The sequence below is a fragment of the Xenopus laevis genome, chromosome 3L (assembly GCF_017654675.1).
Source record: "Xenopus laevis strain J_2021 chromosome 3L, Xenopus_laevis_v10.1, whole genome shotgun sequence".
NCBI classification, from domain to species: domain Eukaryota; kingdom Metazoa; phylum Chordata; class Amphibia; order Anura; family Pipidae; genus Xenopus; species Xenopus laevis.
In genome coordinates this window covers 41,073,922-41,097,412 of record NC_054375.1, presented here as the reverse complement: position 1 = coordinate 41,097,412, position 23,491 = coordinate 41,073,922, and the positions used below count along the sequence as shown (strand labels likewise).

Sequence of the window (23,491 nt, the reverse complement as noted above, 5' to 3'; positions counted from 1 at the left end):
GCTATTAGCTTAGAATCGGCGCTGTTAACTCTGTGCTTTATATTGTAAATCCCATACTGCCAGGTAACAAGTGTCAAACCCACAACTACTGTCAAACAGCCCACCTCTAAATCAGGCCCCATTTCAGGTATCAATAAAAGGTCATTGATTTGGGGTATTTTACAGAAAAAAGAATCAAAGAGAAACAAATCACTGTTTTCTGCAGAACAAGAATCTGCAGACAGCCTCCTGTTTGCCTTATCAGAAGCACATATATAATTTAAAGCTGCTTTTGTAACTATACAGTTGAGAACTATCATTTTGCTTTGAGACACATAACACTTGCATGTGGCAGAGGGAAAATCAATGCGCCAGTCCATACGTGCCAGCGTGGTATTTGTAACGAAAAAAGAAGTCGAGGTCGTTGTGACTTTTGACACAGTTTGAACATTTGCTGCATTTTGGATAATGGCTGCTGACTAAAGGCACGTCTTGCATCACTTCAATTGTCAGACTGCATCTTGTATGGCTTTTTGTAAATAACCTTTAGAGGAAAGATGTTCAAAGGAACCATTCTTTCTGTGTTTTGTTTTTTTTTGTGTGTGTGGCTTTTTCTTGTCTAGGAATAATATGCTCCACTCCAGGCAGCAGCACACTCTGCCAAGCCTTTAACATGCTGTTTGGAGTTGCCCTTTTATTTTTTTATTGACTATGACCTTTTCTGCACCCATCAGTGACATAAATTCTGTGGTAATTTGCAATGTGCTTTGTTCACAAAAAGAGACACTGTGGGCCTCAGTTGTTATTCGAGGGCACAATGCTATGTGCTAAAAAAAAAAAAAAAAACGTGCACTGAATTTTGTGCATTGGACCTCTGTACATATGCTTTTTTTTTACTGTGACTGAGGTACAAAGTCCATAAATTAATATTTTTAAGGCACAAAGCAAGTCAACACTCCCTATTTTTCTGGGAGTTACCCAATTTTGGGCTCCCTCCCCCAGTCTCCCGTAACTTTCTTACAATGTAATTCTCCTACCGCACACCTGTAGTTCACCAATCCTGCAAGCTGGTGGTGCGTTCCTTCCGTTGACCCGGCCGAGTCCCTTAGCAACCAACGTGTAAAAGAAACGGATCCGCACACACACCGATTAGTGCAGTCGGGGATTATCCCCTTTTATTCAGCCACCAAACATCAACCCTGATGAAGGGTGGGTGTTTCCCCCCCGAAACGTTGATGTTTGGTGGCTGAATAAAAGGGGATAATCCCCGACTGCACTAATCGGTGTGTGTGCGGATCCGTTTCTTTTACACTCCCGTAACTTTCAGCATTCCTGCAGATTTTGTGCAGGCAAAATCCAAGGTGCCCAAGAACCTTTCAGCGACATCAGATGAGCAACTAGTAGGAGTGTGGATCCTACTATCGCACATTATGTTAAAAGACGACTGCTCTGATATTGGAACCCTGTAACACTTGCCATTGCCAAGGGAAACTATACCCCTAGAATGAATACTTAAAGTGGAACTCCAGCTTCCAAACCAAAACAGAAACCCCTAATATACCTAACACAGTTACTTGTTTCTTCAAAAAGTATGAATAAATGCCATTTTCTATGCTGATATCCAGCTGGTTAACAGTTCTGCTCTTTCTGCATCATTTGAAATCCTGGCAGAGGAGAAGGAGGGACTAAACACTGATGTTACAAATTATAACAACTTCTCCACATCTTACAGACAGCATGCAGGAACTACATTACCCACAATGCACAATTGTGGGGTTTGGAGGATGCAGGCTGAGGACAGATGGCTGTTGATACAAAGTAACAGTAGTCAGTCAGCTCAGCAAAGTAGTCAGAGAGATCAGCAGGAGAGCAGGGGGCTAGGCTTAGGAAACTGTCAGAAACCTTTAAAAATTATGAAAAGTCTGCATATTTTTTAATTGATGTATATGGCAAAGTTGCTTGAAATGATGTGTATTATGCTAAAGTTGTGTTTTTGTGGAGTTCCCCTTTAACTTTTTATTATATTAAAAAGCAAATTGTATAAATGGCATTATTGTTGCACTTTTAAATCTTTTCCCTTAAGCCGCCATTTTGTGATGGTCTCTGTGCTGCCTCAGAGATCACCTGACCAGAAATACTGCAGCTCTTACTGTAACAGGAAGAAGTGTGGAAGCAAAAGACAGAACTTTGTCCAGTAATTTGCTCATCTGATCTAATATGTATGTGTCCCCTTGGTTTGTTGGTGTGCACCGTCAATCGTAAGATTCCATACGGTGGCCCTTGGTGTTAAAATGGCAGTTTTTCTATTTAGGATTACCCAATGACATATACTGCTAGAAAAGTATATTTTTATGAAAAATTTTTATTTAGATGAAGCAAGGTTTTACATATGAGCTGTTTTATGCAATATATTTTTTATAGAGACCTACGTTGTTTGAGGGTATAGTTTTCCTTTAACCAGTTGTAAGGTACTGGGCTGCTCACTAAATGTGCCAAAAAAGAGGTATACACTTGTAGGTATAAGTTCACATACTTCTCCCAGCTGCATGCTCGCCACATTGTGAATAGCCTCTATATTCTAGAACAAAATTCTATACTGGTGTACAGGAATTCTGGTAGAATACTATATTATGTATTCCACCAATTTCTTTTAGTATATGAGGCCAGTATGCTGTTCATTAATAAGGAATGAAAATAATACAGACTACTAGGGGCACATTTACTTAGCTCGAGTGAAGGATTAGAAGGAAAAAAAACTTTGAATTTCGAAGTTTTTTTTTTGGCTACTTCGACCATCGACCACTACTTTGACTAAAAATCATTCGACCATTCGATAGTCGAAGTACTGTCTCTTTAAAAAAAAATTCGACCACCTACTTCGCCACCTAAAACCTACCGAGCACCAATGTTAGCCTATGGGGAAGATCCCCATAGGCTTTCCTAGCAATTTGGGATCGAAGGAAAATCGTTCGATCGATGAATTAAAATCCTTCGAATCGTTCGATTCGAAGGATTTAATTGTTCCTTAATCGTACCTTAATCCTTGTTCCTTCGATCGAACGTATTGCGGTAAATCCTTCGACTTTGATATTCGAAGTCGAAGGATTTATCTTCGATGGTCGAATATCGAGGGTTAATTAAGCCTCGATATTCGACCCATAGTAAATGTGCTCCCTAGTGTTTGATGAAGTGCATCTGCTTTGTAGCTTAATCTAATTGTTCTGAGTATAGAAAATAAACAAGAAAACAAAGCCAGGCCAGCGTGTAAGTCTATATTTAGAGGCAGATTTATCAAAGTGTTAGATTAGAGCTCAGCACCTTCTATTCATTCCTATGGGATTTTTAGAAACATATTTATCAATGGGTGAAAGTTGGAGTTCACCATTTGATAAATAAGCTTCTAAAAATCCCAGTGGAACGAATAGAAAATGGGTGAGTTATTCAGTGCCGAGCTCTAATCTAACACTTTGATAAATCTGCCCCTAAGCATTTACTGGCCAACTAATAGAAGAGATACATTAAACAACTTAAGTAAATCAACCCTTGAGATATTCCTATTGCCTGTCCATAAGATGAATTGATAGGTACATACTGTGAGGATGCTATAGCATCAAATGATTCCAGACTGAATTTAACAAATATTAGATACCGAGTCCTCCTCCTTCCTGGGAATGCATTCACTTTATTTCAAGAACACATTGCAGGCATTGTGCTATAGTGTTTCGTTGCTTACACTGACATCTAATGGTAGAATAGGGATTTAACAGCCCAGGCATTATATGTTTCTTTCATTCTCTATGATTGAACAGTGTGCTGAAAGATGTTCATCCCTTATTTTGCCCTTTAACAAAACATGTACATAATCACAGAATAGGGAATGTGTTATAAGACACTAAGTTTGCCCAGGAGCAGTAACCCATAGCAACCAATCAGCATGTAGTATTTACTGATCACCTGTTTAAAAGCACACATCTTATTGGTTGCTATGGTTACTGCTACTGGGCAAAATGAGTGCCTTTTATTACATATGGGGGAAAGTGTTTAAACAGCATGGGCGAATAAAACCTCCCCTCTATAACACAAAATGGTATAAGCATACAAGTATGGAATTAGTGTGCATGCAAATAAATACTGTATGTTCAAAGCCCTGCTGTCTTATGAAATTATATATGATGTTATATATATGATGTACTCAGTCCACTAACCAACCAGGTACTTGCATTCATTATTATAACTGCCCTAAATTAGTGATGGGCGAATAAATTCCCCAGACATGAATTTTGGCGTGGTGAAAAATCCGCCACGGCAAAAAAAAGATGTATGCGTGTTTGGCACAAGCCCTATTGAATTTATATTAAATAAAGGGGTATACTGCCCCCTTAAGCCTAGTCTGAGATTACAATTACATGGGAATAATTACTATATGCTTAGTTGACTCTGAACCCCCACCAACTTTACAGAAGAACTTCAACTTACATGTTTTTTACCAAAATGTCAAGGAATGAGTGATATACTTAATAGTCACAGGCAAGACGCTAATTGGTACAAAGATTCTAAAAAGATGTATCAAGTTTTGCCTTTGTGTTAGCTCCTTAATCTTCTATCAATCCACGATGAAGAAAAAAAAATCTGCCAGATCTATTGCTTTTAAGGCATTACATTTTTACCACTGATATTTCACATTTATAATTCATGAGTATCTGTCTGTCACACTCTCACTTTCAAACATTTTGCTGCCCAATTATTTTACATTTGCATTGATAAAAAAAAAAAAATCCCTTCAGCACATAAGAAGAAATTTGCTGATTTTAATATAGCCAAATTTTTATTTTGTCTTTTTATATAGGATTCCTTTACTAAAGGATTTTAAATAGCTTCAAATTTTAATACAAGAGAGATAGAGAGGTACGTTTAAGACTCAAGACGCCCTATACAATTCAAACTATATTTTTTAAATGTGTTCTTAAATTCCACACTGCTTAAGTCCTTGTAACTCTTGATTTCCTTGTTTTTATGATTTTCCTATTTAATGCCATTGTCTGATGGTATTCCACTGAATAGTCTATAAGCAAACCTACTGCATTATTCCTGTGCCCAGTGTTTCTCATGTCTGGCCATTTGTAACTGACCCTAGAGGCTTTGGGCAAAAGAGCCAATAAGATACACTCCACATAGGCTTGATTTAATTGGATTATCCTACTGCAGCCTACTATGGGAGGAGATGATCAAGATTCTACCATAAAGCAAAGAACTAGGGATGCACCGAATCCAGGATTCAGTTTGGATTCGGCCAGGATTCAGACTTTTTCAGCAGGATTCGGATTTGGCCAAATCCTTCTGCCCAGTCAAACCAAATACAAATCCTAATTTGCATATGCAAATTAGGGACTGAGAGGGAAAATGTGTGTATTTTTGTAACAAAACAAGGAAGTAGAAAATGGTATCCCCTTCCCACCCCTAATTTGCATATGCAAATTAAGATTTAGATTCGGTATTCGGCCAAATCTTTCGTGAACGGTCGGGGATTCGTCCGAATCCAAAATAGTGGATTCAGTGCATCCCTACAAAGAACATCTAATAATAAGTATTTTAACTAGTAACAGTACCTTTTTTTTCCATTCATGTTTAAATATTCCCATTAGACAAATGCAAATTAAAATTCAAAATAAGAGAAATGAGTCACCCTTGAAATTGAAAAATATGCGAAGAATGTTAATTCTAAAAATTTACATTTAGCGATACTATTTAGGCATTTCCATATTCAGGGGCAAAGACTAAGAAGCACATAGCAACCAATAAGACTTTATTTTTCAGCTGTTTAAAACAAGGATCTGATTGGTTAATAATGGTTCCTAAACTTATTTATTGTCCCAGTGGACCCCAGACACCCGAGACCAACACTGAACATGCAGTAAACTTTTGGTGTAATATCTTACATTCGTCGTTCAGAATGTAACAAACACTGTTTCTGCAAATTTTACTACGTGTTTGAGATCCGTTATAAAGAAACCTTTTTATCACAGCACGCAGGAAGGAGCCATTTTGTGGACATTGTTATTAAGACAAATTATATAAAATCACCCCCAAAATCTTGTGTATGCACCTGAATGGGGGACCATACACTGGCCAACACAATTATAGTGTGTGAGAAGGGAGGGGGAATGTGAGGAGAGTAGTGACATCTAGGAAGTGCTGAATGGAAAGTGAAAGTAATTAACTGACTCTGCTTTATGCCTCAGGCATAGAGGCGGGGCAGGTAATATTTGATTGACAGCTCAGATATTTAAACACCTTTATAACAGGTATGGATGCTTTAATAAAAAAACAAGATGCGTTCCATGTTTAATTTGCAAATCACTTTTATTATACAGGTTTTTTTATGTGTATTTGACAGGTCCACTTTAAGCAAATAATTCCAATTTTATTAAATTCCTTTTTCTCTGTAATAATAAAACAGTAGTTTATACTTGATAGGAACTAGCCTGTATGAATCCACATTGGTGACTTAAACAATCGTATTGGGTTTATATCATTATTACAATATTTTTAACATTTTCCAGGAAAATGAAAATCCACAGTAAAACACAGTCCATTTTGTAAGTTAATTTAAAGGGGACTTGTCACCCTAAAAAAATATTCCCAATCCTATTTGATCACATTAGTCAAGCACTATATAAATTATTTGAATCTTGTTTCCTTTGGTCTGGGAATTCATAATTATAACAAGCAGGCAGGAGCCATTTTGTGGACAGGGTTATTAAGGCAAGCTTTGCATCATCTCAGAATCTTGTTTGTGCACCTGAATGGGGGACCTGATGTCCATCCCCATGCACTGGCTACACAATTAAACAGTGAAGAGAACGGGGGAATGTGCAGAGAGCAATTACATCTAGGAAGTTCTAAATGGAAAGTAATTGTCTGCCCGCCTCTATGCCTAAGGCGGGCAGGCAATATTAGATTGACAGCTGAGATTTTTAAATGAGTTTACAACAGCTATATATACTTTAATAAAAAAAAAAAGAATTTGGATTTCATGTGGACTTTTATTTTACAGCTTTTTATGTCTGGGTGACAGGTCCCCTTTAAGGAAAGGTAGAGAATGAAAATAGCAGTAAAAATGAGTGATAGTCAAAATACAGCTATTTCTGCTTAGTAGTAGACATAATTATGTGATTCCGTTTTCTTGCGCTTACCACTTTCCTCTTGGGTAATGTTAACGTTTCATTTCAGCTACGACAATGAAGGCCGCTTAACCAATGTAACGCGTCCAACTGGAGTTGTTACAAGTCTTCACCGGGAAATGGAAAAATCCATCACAATTGACATTGAGAATTCCAACCGTGATGATGATGTCACTGTCATAACCAACCTCTCTTCTGTTGAGGCATCCTATACTGTAGTTCAAGGTAATGTTTTCAATTAGTTAAATCATTTGCAGACCATTAAGGAGACACATTCTTTCCTCCCACAGAATTTCACATCCATTTAATGTGTTTCATGTAGCCTTCATGGCAGAGACCATCAGTTTTGTAATAAGTATTTTCAAGGCCATACCTGTCAGAGCACACAGAATTGTATTTCCTACAGACTTTACCATGTTTTTCAATGCAAATCTTACTTATAAATATGGGAATTGTATGGCCTATGGAAAATTAAGACAGTCTTTAGAGGCATATGTTTTTTCCTTGAAAAAAAATAAAAAATTCACCAAACTTAAAGTATTTATTAGAAACAAACTCATAGTGAAAATGCTTTCTATTCTTTTTCAAGTCTACCAGAAAATTAGAAAAGCTTTAATTAAAAAAAAAATCATTTACATTTTGCCAAGGACAACTCCAACTGACTTTTAGGGCCAAATTTATCAAGGGTCTAATTCAGAGTTCATGGGAGTTTTTTGTTAACGCCCATAAGCTCAAAATTTGACCGCAATTCGACCAACTGCAATTAATTAAAAAAATAAAATTTTTCAAACTCGGGTAAATAGAACCCGTAAAACTTAAATCGAATTTGAATCGAATTCAAGTTTTTTTTCTCTGAAAAAAATGGATTTTCAGGAAGGCTGCAGACAACTCCAAATAGATCCCAGGACGTACCCCACAGGCTAAAACAGCAATTCTGCAGGTTTGAGGTTGCAAATACTCTATTTTGAATTCTTAAAGGGCCAGTACGTGATAAATTTAGAAAATCTAATTAAAACATTTTTAAAATCTCAAACCTAATTTTAACTATTCCCTAGTCAAATTTCACTTAATCAAAAATTCAAATTTTCTCTTCAACCCTTCATAAATCTGCCCCTAAGAGTTAGAATGTATAATGTGCTTTTATGACTGTATTTAAAAGAAAAAATATATTTTTTTTTTAGTCCCTGAATATTTTTTGTAATCCATAAATATTCAGTTCGATCCCACAAAATTAAACCATTCACTTGAGACTTTTGTTATTTAATTTTTTTTATAATATTGAACTTTTGGGCTACCGGTATATATCTTCAACCTCAGTGGGGTAGGTGGATGGAGGGTTTTATGTTTTGGTTAGCCGAGGATGAGTAGAGTATAACAGTTCTTTATTAGCAGAGTCATTCAGGTATTACACAACAGTAAGCTTTCACGTTAACTTTTAAGCTACCAGGAAGTATGCACAGTATAAGTATGAGCAAAGTGACATTTGCATGAACACCACATATTCCCCCTATAGTAGGAAAGCATTTGGACAAATGTAATAAACAACAACAAAGCATATTAAAGCAATAATATACATTATTCACATCACATAGTCCTGGGTCTATGCAGGTAGTTTTCTGATTCTCTCAGTACGCCTTATAGGTTCACTTTCTTCAGGCCTATTGCAGTTGACATCAGGAGCACAATGTCCTTCATCAAATGGAGCTTCTCCAAAGTCATATCTAACAGGAGCAAGACAACTTGCATTCCATATGCGTCCATCAGACAGTTCATTTGTGTATGGTCCTCGCTGGCGTCTCACTTCAAGTGGTGTAGTAAATTTAGATTGTCCTTGTTTCAGTATTCCTGGTTTCTTAATTCTGACTAACAGAGGGCCAAGAACTCTGATAACAGTTGGGGTCTAACAAAATGCTGCAAAATTCTGTTTTCCTGTGTCATGTATGGTGTCTCTTCACTTTGCCCATATTTGTCCATATTGTCCAAGTTCAAATTTCACTTGTGAAAGTGAATAAGTAATTTAAAAAGTACATCAAAATAATATGGTTCATATAGTAAGTTTATGAGAGTCTTACAAAAATGCTGTAAACAATTTTCTGATTTCTTACTGTAAAATTTTTTTACCATTATAAGTGATTAAAAAAGGAATGAGTTGGTAAGAGACATTCAAATCAGATAAATACATTCCCACTGATATTGTACTTATTTTATCACTAATTAAATATTTTGAGCCTGTGATTCATACACAAAAGTTGTTTATTTTTGTGTAAAGATATTATTTTAAGATTGTATTTTGCTTTCTGTTTACATCTCTAGAGATGGGATTAACAAAGCATTATTTGTATACAAATATATGAAACTATATTTCTGGAGAGATACATTTCATTTTACTTATTAATAGTAAATCACATTTCATTGGGACAATGTAATAAAAGGAAAGTTGTAAGTTACCAGAAAATGTTAAACTTTATGGAACATTCGTCTAGGTATTAAAAATGTTGCATTTACAAATAATATTTCAATTCTTCAAAATTCTATTTATTAGACATTTAATATAATATTATACAGTAAAGGATTTACCGCCGCTATCATATTTTAGACCTGAAGCCTGTTTTAGTACCTTACTTAAATCTGAAACAAGTAACTGGGATGAAAACCTGGAAAGATAATGGTTTTTAAAATTAAAAACAATATATCTTCCATAAAACTTGGATTTTACAGCATCTCACTTTTACTACCATGAGTCATTAGCAGTATCATATGGTACTTTCGTTAAAGAATATTTAGTATATTAGAACTTTTTTTTGCGGAAAGAAATGCTAAACAACAAGCTTTGAATTAGCAGTGTATGCTTTTAGGAAATAAAAAAAACAAGCTTTTTGCATTACTCAGACTATGAAAAACTGAAAACATATTTTTATGTTTTAAACATCCAGCATCATTTCTACTTTTCCTTAATTCCACTATCTATCTCTTTACAAGTGCCTAGTTGCTTGTCTATATCAAGAGCATTTTGTATCCTTCATCTGCATTATTAAGCCCCTCAACCCAATGTGCATTAGTCTTCACTCATGTCATTCTGTTGATCCTGTTTCATCCTGTTGTGCTATAGACCAAAATAAAAGATGACTAGACTAACCTTTAAAAAGTGTATTACTTAAAATAAATAAAATACATGAGGAGGCCAATTTTCATGTTTTTTAAATTCAGAAAAAGTGAAAACTCTCCAAACTTATGTACACTTATTTATTTAAAAATTCAGTGGTGCTAAAATGTGAAAATAAACTTCAACACAGCAAATCACATTCTACCCATAATTTTCAAATTTGCAAAATTTCTAAATATTTTAGAAAACACAAATTGAAAAATAGCTTGAATTTTGCCAATACACTGACCTCTACATAAGCTCAACAATTTTTAGATACCAAATTTTTATATTCAAATTTGTGGGTTTTGCACTTAATAAATCTCGAAATGTAGAGTTTAGGAAGCTCAGATTCAAAACTACAATTATTGCCAAAAAACCCTTTGACATTTGAATGTTGATAATTCACCCCCTTAATGCAGTGCTGTCCAACTGGCGGCCCGTGACCCCCCCCCCCTTGTGTGGCCCCCACATGAAAGTCTGCCTGCTGTGTCTGCTTACCATGTGTAAACTTTAAAAGGTATCACTACAGAGATTAACTGGCCCCTGCATTGTTTAAACCTCAAATTCAGACCATAAACTCCTGTATTATTCGCACATGTAATCCCCCTGCATTGTTCACACCTCTGTTGTTCATACCCTAAAGTCCTGTACTGTTCATACCTGAGACCCAGGCTGAAACTGCCCGTATTGTTCCAAACTGCTGAAGGAGCACCAGAACTGTATGTTGCACATATTAGAGTGGTCCTGATAGGTTTCCCTGTCTCCTGCTCTGTTCTGCATTCCCTATGCTCCCTGTGTGTACCATACTCTGCCTGCCCTGTGCTCCCTGTGTGTAAAATATTCTGCCTGCCCTATGCTCCCTGTGTGTGCCACACTTTGCCTGCTCTATGCTCCTTGTGTGTGTGCCATAGTCTGCCTGCCCTATGCTCCTTGTGTGTGCCATACTCTGCCTGCACTATGCTCCCTGTGTGTGCCATACTCTGCCTGCCCTATGCTCCCTGTGTGTGCCATACTCTGCTTGCCCTATGCTCCCTGTGTGTGTCATACTCTGCCTTCCCTATGCTCCCTGTGTGTGTCATACTCTGCCTTCCCTATGCTCCCTGTGTGTGTCATACTCTGCCTGCCCTATTCTCCCTGTGTGTGCCATACTCTGTCTGCCCTATGTTTCCTGTGTGTGCCATACTCTGCCTGTGTGTGCCATACTCTGCCTGTGTGTGCCCTGCTCTGTCTGTGGAACATATGCCTGGTATGTGTTTGTTCTAGGGGTTTGTTAGCATTTGAAAATTGTTGTTAGGGGCCCCTAAGGTGTTTAATCATGTGCAGAGGGGGGTGATGCATTATCCACAGGGGAGGATGAGGCATATGGTATTAAGGGTATGTCTTAACATGACAACTTTTTTCACAAATGAGTGATATCCCTGCATTGAGCTCCATCCATTGTTTTTTTTTTTGGTTTGCTACCACTATTAATGTGGACATGGTCTTGTGGTAACATGGCTGTGGTTTAAAAACAGGGAGTAGTCAAACACAGGCTTCCACTATTGGCCCTCCACCATGTACACCAGAAAAATTTCGGCCCTCCGTACCACAGAAGTTGGATACCACTGCCTAAATGCATAACTATAGCTATAAAGTCTGTAACCAAAAAAATAGATCTTGTCTAAATATCTTATAAAAGTAGTCACATTTGAGTTAATGACTTTTGTATGTGTTCATTCTTTATTTTTGTCAAATTATTCCTGAATTAGTGGATGCAGTTATGTGAGTGGGTATCTAATCTGCAATGCATGCTCAGCAGCACAGTAGCATGTATCATTTCAAGGTGACTGTAGCTGTATGCCATGGTAACAGCCATTCACTACTTAAAACAATAGGAAACCTCGTAGATGCTACATTATGCATTTGTTGATGAGCATGGACACAGCTGTCTCGCATCTAGTGCAGAGCTGCATTTGGTCTTTGCAGCCTGTGCAAGATCATCGATCTGTCTACAATTAGCATTTTCATTTACTTAAAGGGAAAGAGGTTCTGTTGTTAAAGTGGCACACTGGTAGATCCTGTCTCTTTTAGGGAAAAGGGTAGCAAAATATTTCTTCTTCAGAATACGACAAACAGAGTTATAGTGATTGCCTTGGATATTATCATTTGTTTATGAATGATGTTTAGTGTATGTTGTGGCTTTTACACTGTTAAGCATTATTAGTGCCTGCATAATAACAGATAATAAAAAAAATCCCAGAGGCACTTTATGGGGGATATTTATAAAGCTGTGAAGTGGCTTCAGAATGCAGTGCAGTGTTGTAACTCACTTTCCTCGGACCCCCTCCATATCTTGTTACCAAGACACCCTCCTTCCTATGCCCACAAAGAACTGGATCTGACAGTAGGGTTGGAGGGTACCAGGGGTGGTGGATAGGGATGAGCAAATCTTTTCGCCTTGATGCAGATCTTGAGCAAAATTTAATTTTTTGCATATGGTGAAAATGTTCACAAATCTGCTCTAGAATTTCCCAGCACATTTTGTTTTGACAAGTATTTTGGTTCAGTTGGTTTTAGCTCTGCAATAAAATATAGTTTACCCACCTTGTAAGAGAATATCTTTTCCACTCTGTTACAACTGTACAAATCTGCGCTAGAATTTCCCAACGCAAATTTTAACTCTGTTCTTATTAATATTGTGCCATAAAACGGGCTGGAATAAAGCTGCATATAAACAAGAACTGGCACCAGCTGTTTTGAAAAACGTGGATTTGGTTTGGTCTGTATTTTACGCCATTTGTCTTACCTGGAAATTTGTAGCCGCCAAATATTCCCAATTGAACGGAATGTTGATGTAACATAATGGTGTAAAATTTACCATGACGGTGAAAAAGAAAATGACCCCGGGATTTAGTGATGAGTGAAACTGGTCCATTTCAGTTCAACAAAAAAACTGCAAAACTGTGGAAAAATTTGCAAAGGGGCAAAAATGACACCAATGGGGGAATGTAATTAAAGTCGGTAATGGAAAAACTATTCGCAATGCAAAAAATTAGACCTACTTGCCTACTGTAGTGTTTGTTGACGATGCCTAATTTATCGCCTCTGATTATAAATGCAAACTTATACGGATCAACACCGGAATCATATCTCTACGGGGCACATTTACTAAGGGTCGAATATCGAGGGTTAATTAACCCTCGATATTCGACCATCGAAGTAAAATCCTTCGACTTCGAATATCGAAGTCGAAGGATTTACCGCAAATACTTCGATTGAACGAATTAATCCATCGATCGAAGGATTTTCCTTCGATCAAAAAAAAGCTTAGAAAGCTTATGGGGAAGGTCTCTATAGGCTAACAGGTTTAAAGTGGCGAAGTAGGTAGTAGAAGTTTTATTTAAAGAGACAGTACTTCGAATGTAGTCGAACGATTTTTAGTTCGAATAGTAGTCGAAGGTCATAGTAGCCTATTCGATGGTCGAAGTACCCAAAAAAAACCTTCGAAATTCAAAGTTTTTTAACTTTGAATCCTTCACTCGAGCTTAGTAAATGTGCCCCTACAACATGAAGGTATCCAAAAATGGCATCTCGGATTATCCCAGACATATAGGCTTCAGATAGAAACGTATAAGAACAAAATGCCAACTCTTCCCCTGCATTCCATAACACTTAATCTGGTGTCTTCTACGAGTAAAACAATCAATTAAAAGCAACACAATATATCTCAGCCTGCAGTCTGCAAGGCAGCTAATTGCTTTTCTTCACCTGTTCTCATGAAAGCACGAGATATTCAATACAGTAAAACATTTTCTCATGTGCCATGAATATTAATGGCTGCTAATAAGAAAAAAAAAATACAATATTCAGTGTATCTGGGATATCTATTTCAAATGCAAACAGTCTTTTAGCGAACCGGCTGTGGTAAATTAAATATTATGCCCTTTGCAGGGATTTACGAGAGACGGGAGCTGCAGAAATGCTATTAGCTAAGATTGTCTTCCCGTGGCCTTAGTAGGTGTCTGCTTTGTAGAAATAATTCTTCGGAAGGGCATGTCAGTTTTATTCAGTGACTGAACAGATGACCACCAACTTCAAATACACAATGAGATCATCGCCGAGCTAATAAAGAATTCATGCTGCTGTGCAATATTTGGTCTGTGCGAAGCAGTGGCAGATATCATTGTCTGCAAGCTTAAGGAACAGCACAGAAGATCCCTTCTTCAAATGTTAACGTCCTCTATCATCGTCCTCGGGGCACATATCTAAATGTTTAAGAACAAAGGAAACACAAGCAATTGATCTTCTAAAACAAATCTGTTTTGTTCTGCTGATCTCAGCTCTCAAACAAGAGCAAAGGCAGATTCTCTCTTTCTTTCTCCCTGTCCTTTAATTCTATTTAGAATTGAAAAGCAAGAGGAAATCTATAAAACGTGGCTGCCCTAAATAGTGTTACAGCAGCTCAGCTGACAGTTGCAAATCTGCAGTAAACAGTCAGGGTAAAACACTGTATAAGAAATAGAACAAAAATGCATTCTAGTTACAATGATGAGTATACTGTGTTGTATTATGATCATTAGCAATTGCAACCTAATATTAAAATGGGCATAAAAACTAATTTCTAAAGTCTCTTATTTATGGATTAAAGAAGAAATATACCTGGCTGTAATTATTTTTCTAGATGCCCACTTATTTCAAATATAGATCCCACTTAGGGGATAATTTAATCAAAATTAAACGTGAATGCAAATAGTGTCGATTTCTGGCTTTCAGAACATTTTAAATTTATCAAATTTTAAGATTTATTAACATAAAAAAAACCAAATCGCAAACATTTGAGTGTAAAAATTCAGCCAAAACTAAAACTAGCCAAACGTCTACAGAAATAAATAGTATATTTTCAACATGCAAGCTAGTTGATAATTCAAGCGTTTTTTTAAAAGTCGATTTGTTTAAAAATGAATGCAATTTAAATCAGATCATGCCGAGATTTTTTTTCAAATCAGACTGGCACAATCACATTTTTCCAGTTTTAGTTTTTCATAAATTTGCTAGTGGTTAAGGGATATATCACGTGTTTTAAAAAAACTGTAGATATTTTTTATGATCAAGTTTTGTAAAAATTGAAAAAAAATGTTAAAAATTTGTAAATTGGCCTTGGAGTTTTTAAGATTTGTGAACATCAGTACTATTTATATTTTTAGCACAAAGACAGGGTCAGACTGGGGTGTGTGAGGCCCACTGGGGCTGGTACTCCACTCCCTCTGGGGCCCTGCCCCACCTTATACTTCATTTTGCCATGACCGGGATAGTGGGGTATTGGTCAGAGGGGCCCACGAGGGTTAGTGCCCAGTAGGTTTTCTCCTGGTGTCCTGCTGGCCCAGTCCAACCCTGCAAAGAGGTCATTACCATTTACTTGATTCAAAATCATTTCTTCATCTATACATTCAATATATAGTGAAAAATAGTGTAAAAAATTAGGATATTATAAGTTACCAATTAGTTTCATGACCATTTTTTTTTTATACAGGTCATGGAACTCCGAGGTAACTTCTAATATCCTCATATTTTGCAACTAATACACAAGTTTCTGTGAGTCATGTGACAGAAATGACATCAGAACTCACCGTTTATAACCGATGACATCAAAACTCACCGTTTATAAGGATATAATTTACAGGATATGTAAATTGTTTATTATATAGTGGATAATGTACCCCCTACTGTAATTTATAAAGATATTATGTCACCGAGGAGTTATGTGACCATATCAAAGCACAAGGCCGAGTGTTTTTATACAGGCCACATAACTCCGAGGTGACTGCTAATATCTTTATAAATTTCAGTAGGGGGTAAATTATGCATTATAATCTACATTTTGTGTAAAATGTCGGGAGGGGGGTTGCCGTTCAATTCTGGTCAACAGCGTCCAATTTGGGTGCGCTGGCATTCAATTCGAACGTGGCAGTGTTAAATTCAGCGGCCGGGGACCCCTGTCTGACATCCGAACGCGACGTTTATAAGGATATAATTTACAGTCTGGTCCCATAGGGAAATGACCAGACTGTAGATTATATTGTTATACATTAAATTGCTATTTTTCATTAGAGTTGTAAATATTACTGCAAGAATGTATTTGTTTTCCAGATCAAGTGAGAAACAGCTACCAGCTCTGCAGTAATGGAACACTGAGGGTGATGTATGCTAATGGAATGGGGATTAGTTTCCACAGCGAACCCCACATCTTGGCTGGCACAGTAACACCCACCATTGGAAGACGTAACATTTCATTGCCAATGGAGAATGGACTAAATTCAATTGAATGGCGACTCCGAAAAGAACAGACCAAGGGCAAAGTGACTGTGTTTGGAAGGAAACTTCGGGTAAGTATTTTCTATATAGTCTCTGCTTTCTTACGGAAATAGTTTTGCTTCCATGAAGAACACTTGATAATGTCCTTGTTCCTAACGGAGTTTGGACATACATCTGACAGCTACTTATTGACCAGGAACAAGTGAAAAATGTTCTGTTATAGGCACCGAGCTTTGCGTATCTCATTTTTACATTTAGCATACATCACGAAAATGAATTGAACAAATACAGAAAGACAAGGAGGCAATAAATTCCAGCAACGATATAAATGACAATGACTTCACAGTGCATGAAAAGTAGTAGCTAGCAAAGGAGTGTGAAAATACGAACTGAACTTCTGCAAGAGAATAGGCCAATGGTAGCTTCTCTTACTGTTCCACAATTTAGGTTGTGATGCCCCAGTAGCTCCCCATCTTCTTTTCTGCTGATTCACTGCACATGCTCTGTGCTGCTGTCACTTACTGAGCTTAGGGACCCACTCACAATATACAGTACACATAGAATAGAAATATCACAAAATTACTACATGGCAGCACAGAAACCAGTGCAATTAGCATCATAATTTAATAATCAGCCCTGTAGCATCAGTTTAAATTACAGGCCAAACTCATTTTCTGCTTGTAAATTTACAACGACCCCTAAGCTTAGCTTCTCAACAGCTGCTCAGAGCCCACTGAGCATGTGAGTGTCACAGACAATTTCCAAGATGGTGACCCCTGTGACAAGTTTGAAGTCCTGGACCATTGCTGCTATTGACAAGCTGAAACTTTAGGCTGGTGCAATAAGTTCAGTATATAAAATTACATTTTTAGGGTTTAGTTCTCCTTTAAGGGCTGTTATTACCTTGGCCTGGTACATCAGCCCCAAAACAGGTCTACCCTACTTCTTTATTAAGCATTAGTTACCCTTTAAATATGACATGTCTATAGGGAACCGACTTCCCAATCCAACTTGAGCAATTCAAATAATAAATCTCTTCCTAAGGGAAATGCTAGGGTGCCCTATGTAATCAATATCAGAAAAACTCTTTGGGAGAAAATTAATTCAGTGTGAGATTTGTTTCTTTAGATTGAGGAAAGAGGGAGCAGGTAAAAAATAAAAAAAAGTTGTACGTGTGGTGCATTTTACTTGCTACTTAATAAAGGCAGGCATTATGTACAGGGCTCTCTTGTTCCCAGCATGCTTCACTGGATGTGCAACTAAGGTGCATCTGCACTGGAGCAGGGACGGGTGTAATTGCAAAGTAAATGAGTGCATTTTATGTCCAGTCACTTGCACCAAACCCTTCATAAATTATCCTTACTGCCTGTAACAAATACAGTCTGTTATACGTTGTTTGAGAAAGTAGGACTTTGCCAAAGCCACGAACAAGCTTTTGTCTAAGTTGTTTTTAATTTCAGTGCTCATGGACTCCAAATCACTACCGCATGCACTGAACTGAGGCTGCCCACCGTCTGCATGATTACATTTAATAAACTTTGTATTTTAAGTCAGCTCCGAGTAAATCTGAAATCCATTATGGGACACATTTTTGCTCAGGTCATTATTTTTATCTGGATGTAAATTATTCATTGGCGTTTCCAAAAAAGCAATACAATTTATTAGCTGCCTGTGGCATGTACAAGAACCCGCACCTATTTCAGATTCCGCATTACGCAAAGGAGAAAAAAAAATGAAACAAGTAAAATAAAAGTAATTGTAATAAACTGTGCACTTAAAATATTTAACTTGTGTCCCTTGAATTAAATCCTCCACAGGTTATGGGGATTCTTCAGCAAAAGCTATTCTAAGTGTATCATAATATAAACTGAAGATATAGTTTAATAATAATATGTACCAGCTGGCAGAAAGTGAGAAGGAATTAAGAAAAATCAGAATGCACAGCCTAAAAATACATAGAACAAGTTGGAAATATATTGGCAAATACAAATTCATTTAAGGGATCTGTTATACGGAACCAGAACGCTCAGAATTACTGGAAGGCCCTCTCCCATAGACTCGATTTTAATCAAATAATTAAAATTTTAAAACATATTTGTTTTTTCTTTGTAATTATGAAATAAAACCATGCATTTGATCCCAACTAAGATGTAATGAATCCTTGTTGGAGGCAAAACATTCCTATTGGGTTTATTTAATTATTGTTTAGCAGAAAATGTATATTGATCCAAATTAGGGAAGGTCCCTTATCTAGAGAACCCCAAATAACTATATAATAGTGTCTTATCAGCTCACAAAACTGCCATGATTATGTGCCCAATGTGTTTAGACCAAACATCCACTTTTGCAGAGTTCAGCACTAGCACTGACCTCACCACCACTTCCCATCTATCTTCCCAGCCAGGCCCAGACTGGCAATCTGTGGGTTCTGGCAAATGCCAGAGGGGCTGCTATAAGGTGCCATAGAAAGTCAGTATTTAGTGGGCTGGTGGGGGCTGTTTGGGCCTCTGTGTACCTAAAATGGCAGGGCCTGTTTTATTTCTCAGTCACGGACCCATTCCCAGCATGAAAAATGTACTCATGTCTCTAGAATGCAAATGGTGTTATAATGTATTTCAAAGACCAGTAGGACAGATCAGGACAGATCAAATCAACACAATGAAACCAGATAAACTCCCATGAAGGGGCACATTCCCTGGGCCTCCTTTTTAATTTAATCCAGCTCTGGCTAGTTGTAACCAGTCCACAGCACCACTATTTATTATTATTTATGCACATATATATATATAGTAGAGTAGTGATCCCCCCCCCCCCACACACACACACACACACTTGCCTCCACTTTGTAGGCCCCAACATTCCCTCCAGCATCAGCCTGAGTTCCTTGGTTCCCCCCCTCCTAAATGTATTCAGATGCTCGCAAGTGTAATCCAACCATTGCGTTATTGATTGTCAATGGGCTGGGCCAAGGATGCCTAGTGAGTATCTGTCCTTGCATCTAACAAAAGATATGTTCCACCTGAATAAGCAAAATGCAAGTCCATGACCCCCCTCCAAAAAAAAACATTAGCACTAACATTAATTTAGAGGCATATCACATAACATGTGCATGAACAAGTATATACCAGTAATAAGCAGTGAGAAAATAAAGCAAATGTATTCACCTTTTCTGCACAGCACTAGCATCTTGGAAATGTAGTTCTTCATGTACTTTGCACAGATATTGCCAGCCCTGTACTTAATGCCTTCACTGGCAGATACCAAATACAGGGCCCTCCTGTATCTTGGAACCATTGGTACTTCCTAGTATGTACATCTGAATGGCATGTAAGTTAGAGTGAATCCTAGGGGACACCTACTTAACGCCCCAGTCCTCCCTCATGAACAAAGAGCTGCCTACCACCACTGTATTCATGGGAGAAGTGTGTTTTGGGGTGGTCAGTTCAAACCAGGGGCACTGCTGCTGTCAGTCATGTTGAGAAGTTTACCTCAGGCGACAGCAGCCCACAAATACAGTAAGGCAAAAAGCTGGTCCTGGTAACATTAATAGCAACAATTCTAATTTTCAAATCATAATTTTGGTGCAGAGTGTGCAATGGCGCTCTTTGCACTAACAATGCAGCCCCCTTGACCAGCTCCGACACTCGGAAATGTAAGTGCAAGGGGGAGGGCAGCATCTGAAAGGCCATCTCAGAGCAATAAGGATCCTGGAAACACCCCTGGTTGGAACATGGTACTTTCTGCACCCTGTCCCACATCACCTCGACTTACTGCAAGAAATCATTTGAGAAATGCAGTTGATATGTAGTGGGTGCAGAGAAGGAAGAACCTCTTACATCAGAATGTTGATGAGTTTAGGTAAAACTTTTGTCATACTTTGCTGTTCATCATTTATAGCAACACTACTTGATGCACAGGCTCTCACAGTGACATTATTAATACAAAAGAATTTAAAGGAATTTAGATTTGTTGGACTTGAAGCACATCTTGCTGGTTACTGCTTCATTGGCTTGTAACGTCTTCATGAAGTGGGGTATATTCAGACAGAGTTAAGGGGCTAATCTCATCATTCAGATATCCATTGCTTTGTGGATTGGTGTTATAAACTGCATATATGGAACATATTTTGTGGATTGGTTGTATAAACTGTGTAATTGGAATATGGGAACTTTCAGTAAGAACACTTATTGAAGCATGACATTTTAGGAGTTGTAACTTTGCTCCTTTCTTCAGATGTGTTCAGCAATGTCTGTACATATGATAGGCAAAAACACACCTGTAGACTCCAATGTACTTGTGTGCTAAAAAATGTGTGCCAAAAAGTTGCATGGCCACTCCAAAAACCACTCCTTCACTTTAAAGATATACTGTCACGGGAACACATGTTTTTTTTTCAAAATTCACTTAAGAGTTCTGCTCCAGCAGAATTCTGCACTGAAATCCCTATTTCAAAAGAGTAAACTGATTTTTTTACATTTAATTTTAAAATCTGACATGAAGCTAGGCATATTGCCAGATTCCCAGGTGCACCAGCCATGTGACTTGTGCTCTGATAAACTTCAGTCACTCTTTACTGCTGTACTGCAAGTTGGAGTGATATCACCCCCTCCTTTTTCCCCAGCAGCCTAACAACAGAACAATGGGAAAGTAACCAGATAGCATTTCCCTAACACAAGATAACAGCTCCCTGTTAGATCTAAGAACAGCAAAATAATCATTGTCCCGCTGTGACTCCTTAAGTTACATTGAGTAGGATAAATCTGCCAGAAAGCAGTTCCATAGTGTAGCACTGGCTCTTTCTGAAAGCACATGACCAAGCAAAATGACCTGAGATGGCTGCCTACACACCAATATTACAACTAAAAAAAAAACACTTGGGTTAGGAATTAAATTTTTCATAGTAGTGTGAATTATTTTCAGTGTAAACAGTGTAATTTGGAAATAAAAACTACACCATAAAAATCATGACAGAATCTCTAATTCATTTTGTAGAATTTTTTTGTAGAGTTTTTGTAGAATTGAGCTGCATTGCTCTTCAGTCCATAGGCTGAACTCAGGCTCGTATTTACCATATAGGCACTCAAGAGCCTGTTCCTAGGGCAGCAGCTATAAGGGGCAGCAATTGGATGCCTATATGGTAAATTTTTTGCACAAAAAAAGACCTCTTCCCCTGCCGCCAAATATACTCCTACGAAACCCTCCAGCAGAGGAGGGGGGTAATGGGTGCGAGTCACGGATGGTAACGTTACAAGTATACTCAGAATATTGTGACGTCACTTCCGCCTACATTATTTGCTTATGCACTAATGGCCACAAAGAAGACCAGAATACAGTGACAGTAACATTGAGAATTAATGAACAGATTTTTTTTTACCTACATTTGAAGCTTTATAAAAGAAAATAAAAAACCAATGTTATCTTTAGCAATGGGATTCTAGCAGACAATAATTTATCTATTTCTGCCCTGTCATTCACTCCTCATATCCAGTCACTTATTAAATCATGTCACTTCCACCTAAGGAACATATCCAAAATACGATCATTTATCACCCAAGATGCTGCCAAAATTCTTACTCACTCTCTCATCATATCACGTCTAGACTACTGTAACTCTCTTTTAATTGGCCTTCCCCTCCAGAGACTGTCACCTCTCCAGTCCATAATGAACACAGCTGCGAGGCTCATACACCTCAGCAACCGCTCCTCCTCTGCCTCGCCATTCTGTCAATCCCTGCACTGGCTTCCGTTACCTTTCAGAATCAAATTCAAATTAATAACCCTGACATTCAAAGCACTTCATAACTCTGCCCCACCCTACATCTCTGAACTTGTCTCTATATACTCACCCAACCGCTTACTACGCTCCTCTACTGACCTGCTACTCAACTCTTCTCTCATTACCTCCTCACATGCTCACATTCAAGACTTTGCAAGGGTTGCACCCCTCCTCTGGAACTCAATCCCACGGTCTGTCTGACTTTCTCCCAACCTTTCTGCTTTCAAGAAATCTCTTAAAACTTACTTCTTTCGAGAAGCCTACCCTCACTCTGCTTAACTACCAAACGCAACACCGCATACAATACCACATTTCTCATCCACTTAATTCGATCTTGCCCACGCCCACACCTTGTGTATTACTCCCTTCCCTTTAGAGTGTATGCCTATGCATAGGGCCTTGCTCACCTTTTTGTACCTGTATTGATTGTGATGTATGTAACTCCATATGTTCTATGTATATAATTCATGTGATTTAGTTGTATAATCACATTTACTTTACAGTGCTACGCAATATGTTGGCACTATATAAATACATGTTAATAATAATAATAATAATTTCTTTCCCTTCGCATTTGATTATGTGGAATAATTAATCCATTTCCCTGACATGTAAACTCAGAATTTTAACTTGACTTTTTTTTATTTCTTTTTTCTCTTAAAAAACACACACAGCCTCAAGCCAAACCTTGACACTGATTATTAAAAAGTTAATGGAGGTACTTGTGGTAATTAAGCAAAGTTAAATGCACAAGTCTTCCGAGTGAAACCTTGCTACGGGTTAGATTTCCTGGTGCCGCGTTTATGCAAATGAAAAAGCACGGCTTTATCTATCAACACCTCAAGATTTAATTGTCTGGTGTTAGTTTCTGTAGAAGTAATCACATCTCTGTTTAGCTTTTTCTAAATGAAAATCACTATGAGATTATGGAAGGACGAGGTGGCTGAAAATGTAATTTGAAATGAAAGTGTAGCATGCATTTGCATTTCATTTTTTAAAATCCATTTTATATACCTACACACAAGGTGGAAGGGAATTTGCTCTAAACTGTCTCCGTGGTGTGTATTAATGGTACTTATAGTATGGAAGGCTTGTGTGCCGAGTGGTGGGATAATTATT

General features: G+C 37.7%; 1 protein-coding gene across 5 annotated transcripts in view; it reads left to right on the top strand.

The window, feature by feature from the left end:
- The window catches only part of LOC108710917 (teneurin-2), a 1,136,107-nt gene that overhangs the window by 1,091,211 nt on the left and 21,405 nt on the right, over positions 1–23,491 (top strand). For all 5 annotated transcript variants that reach the window (XM_041586173.1, XM_041586172.1, XM_041586171.1 and 2 more), the window contains 2 exons: positions 7,210–7,385; positions 16,432–16,667. In XM_041586173.1, coding sequence (XP_041442107.1) covers positions 7,210–7,385; positions 16,432–16,667 — 412 coding nt within the window. The remainder of the gene's footprint in view (positions 1–7,209; positions 7,386–16,431; positions 16,668–23,491) is intronic.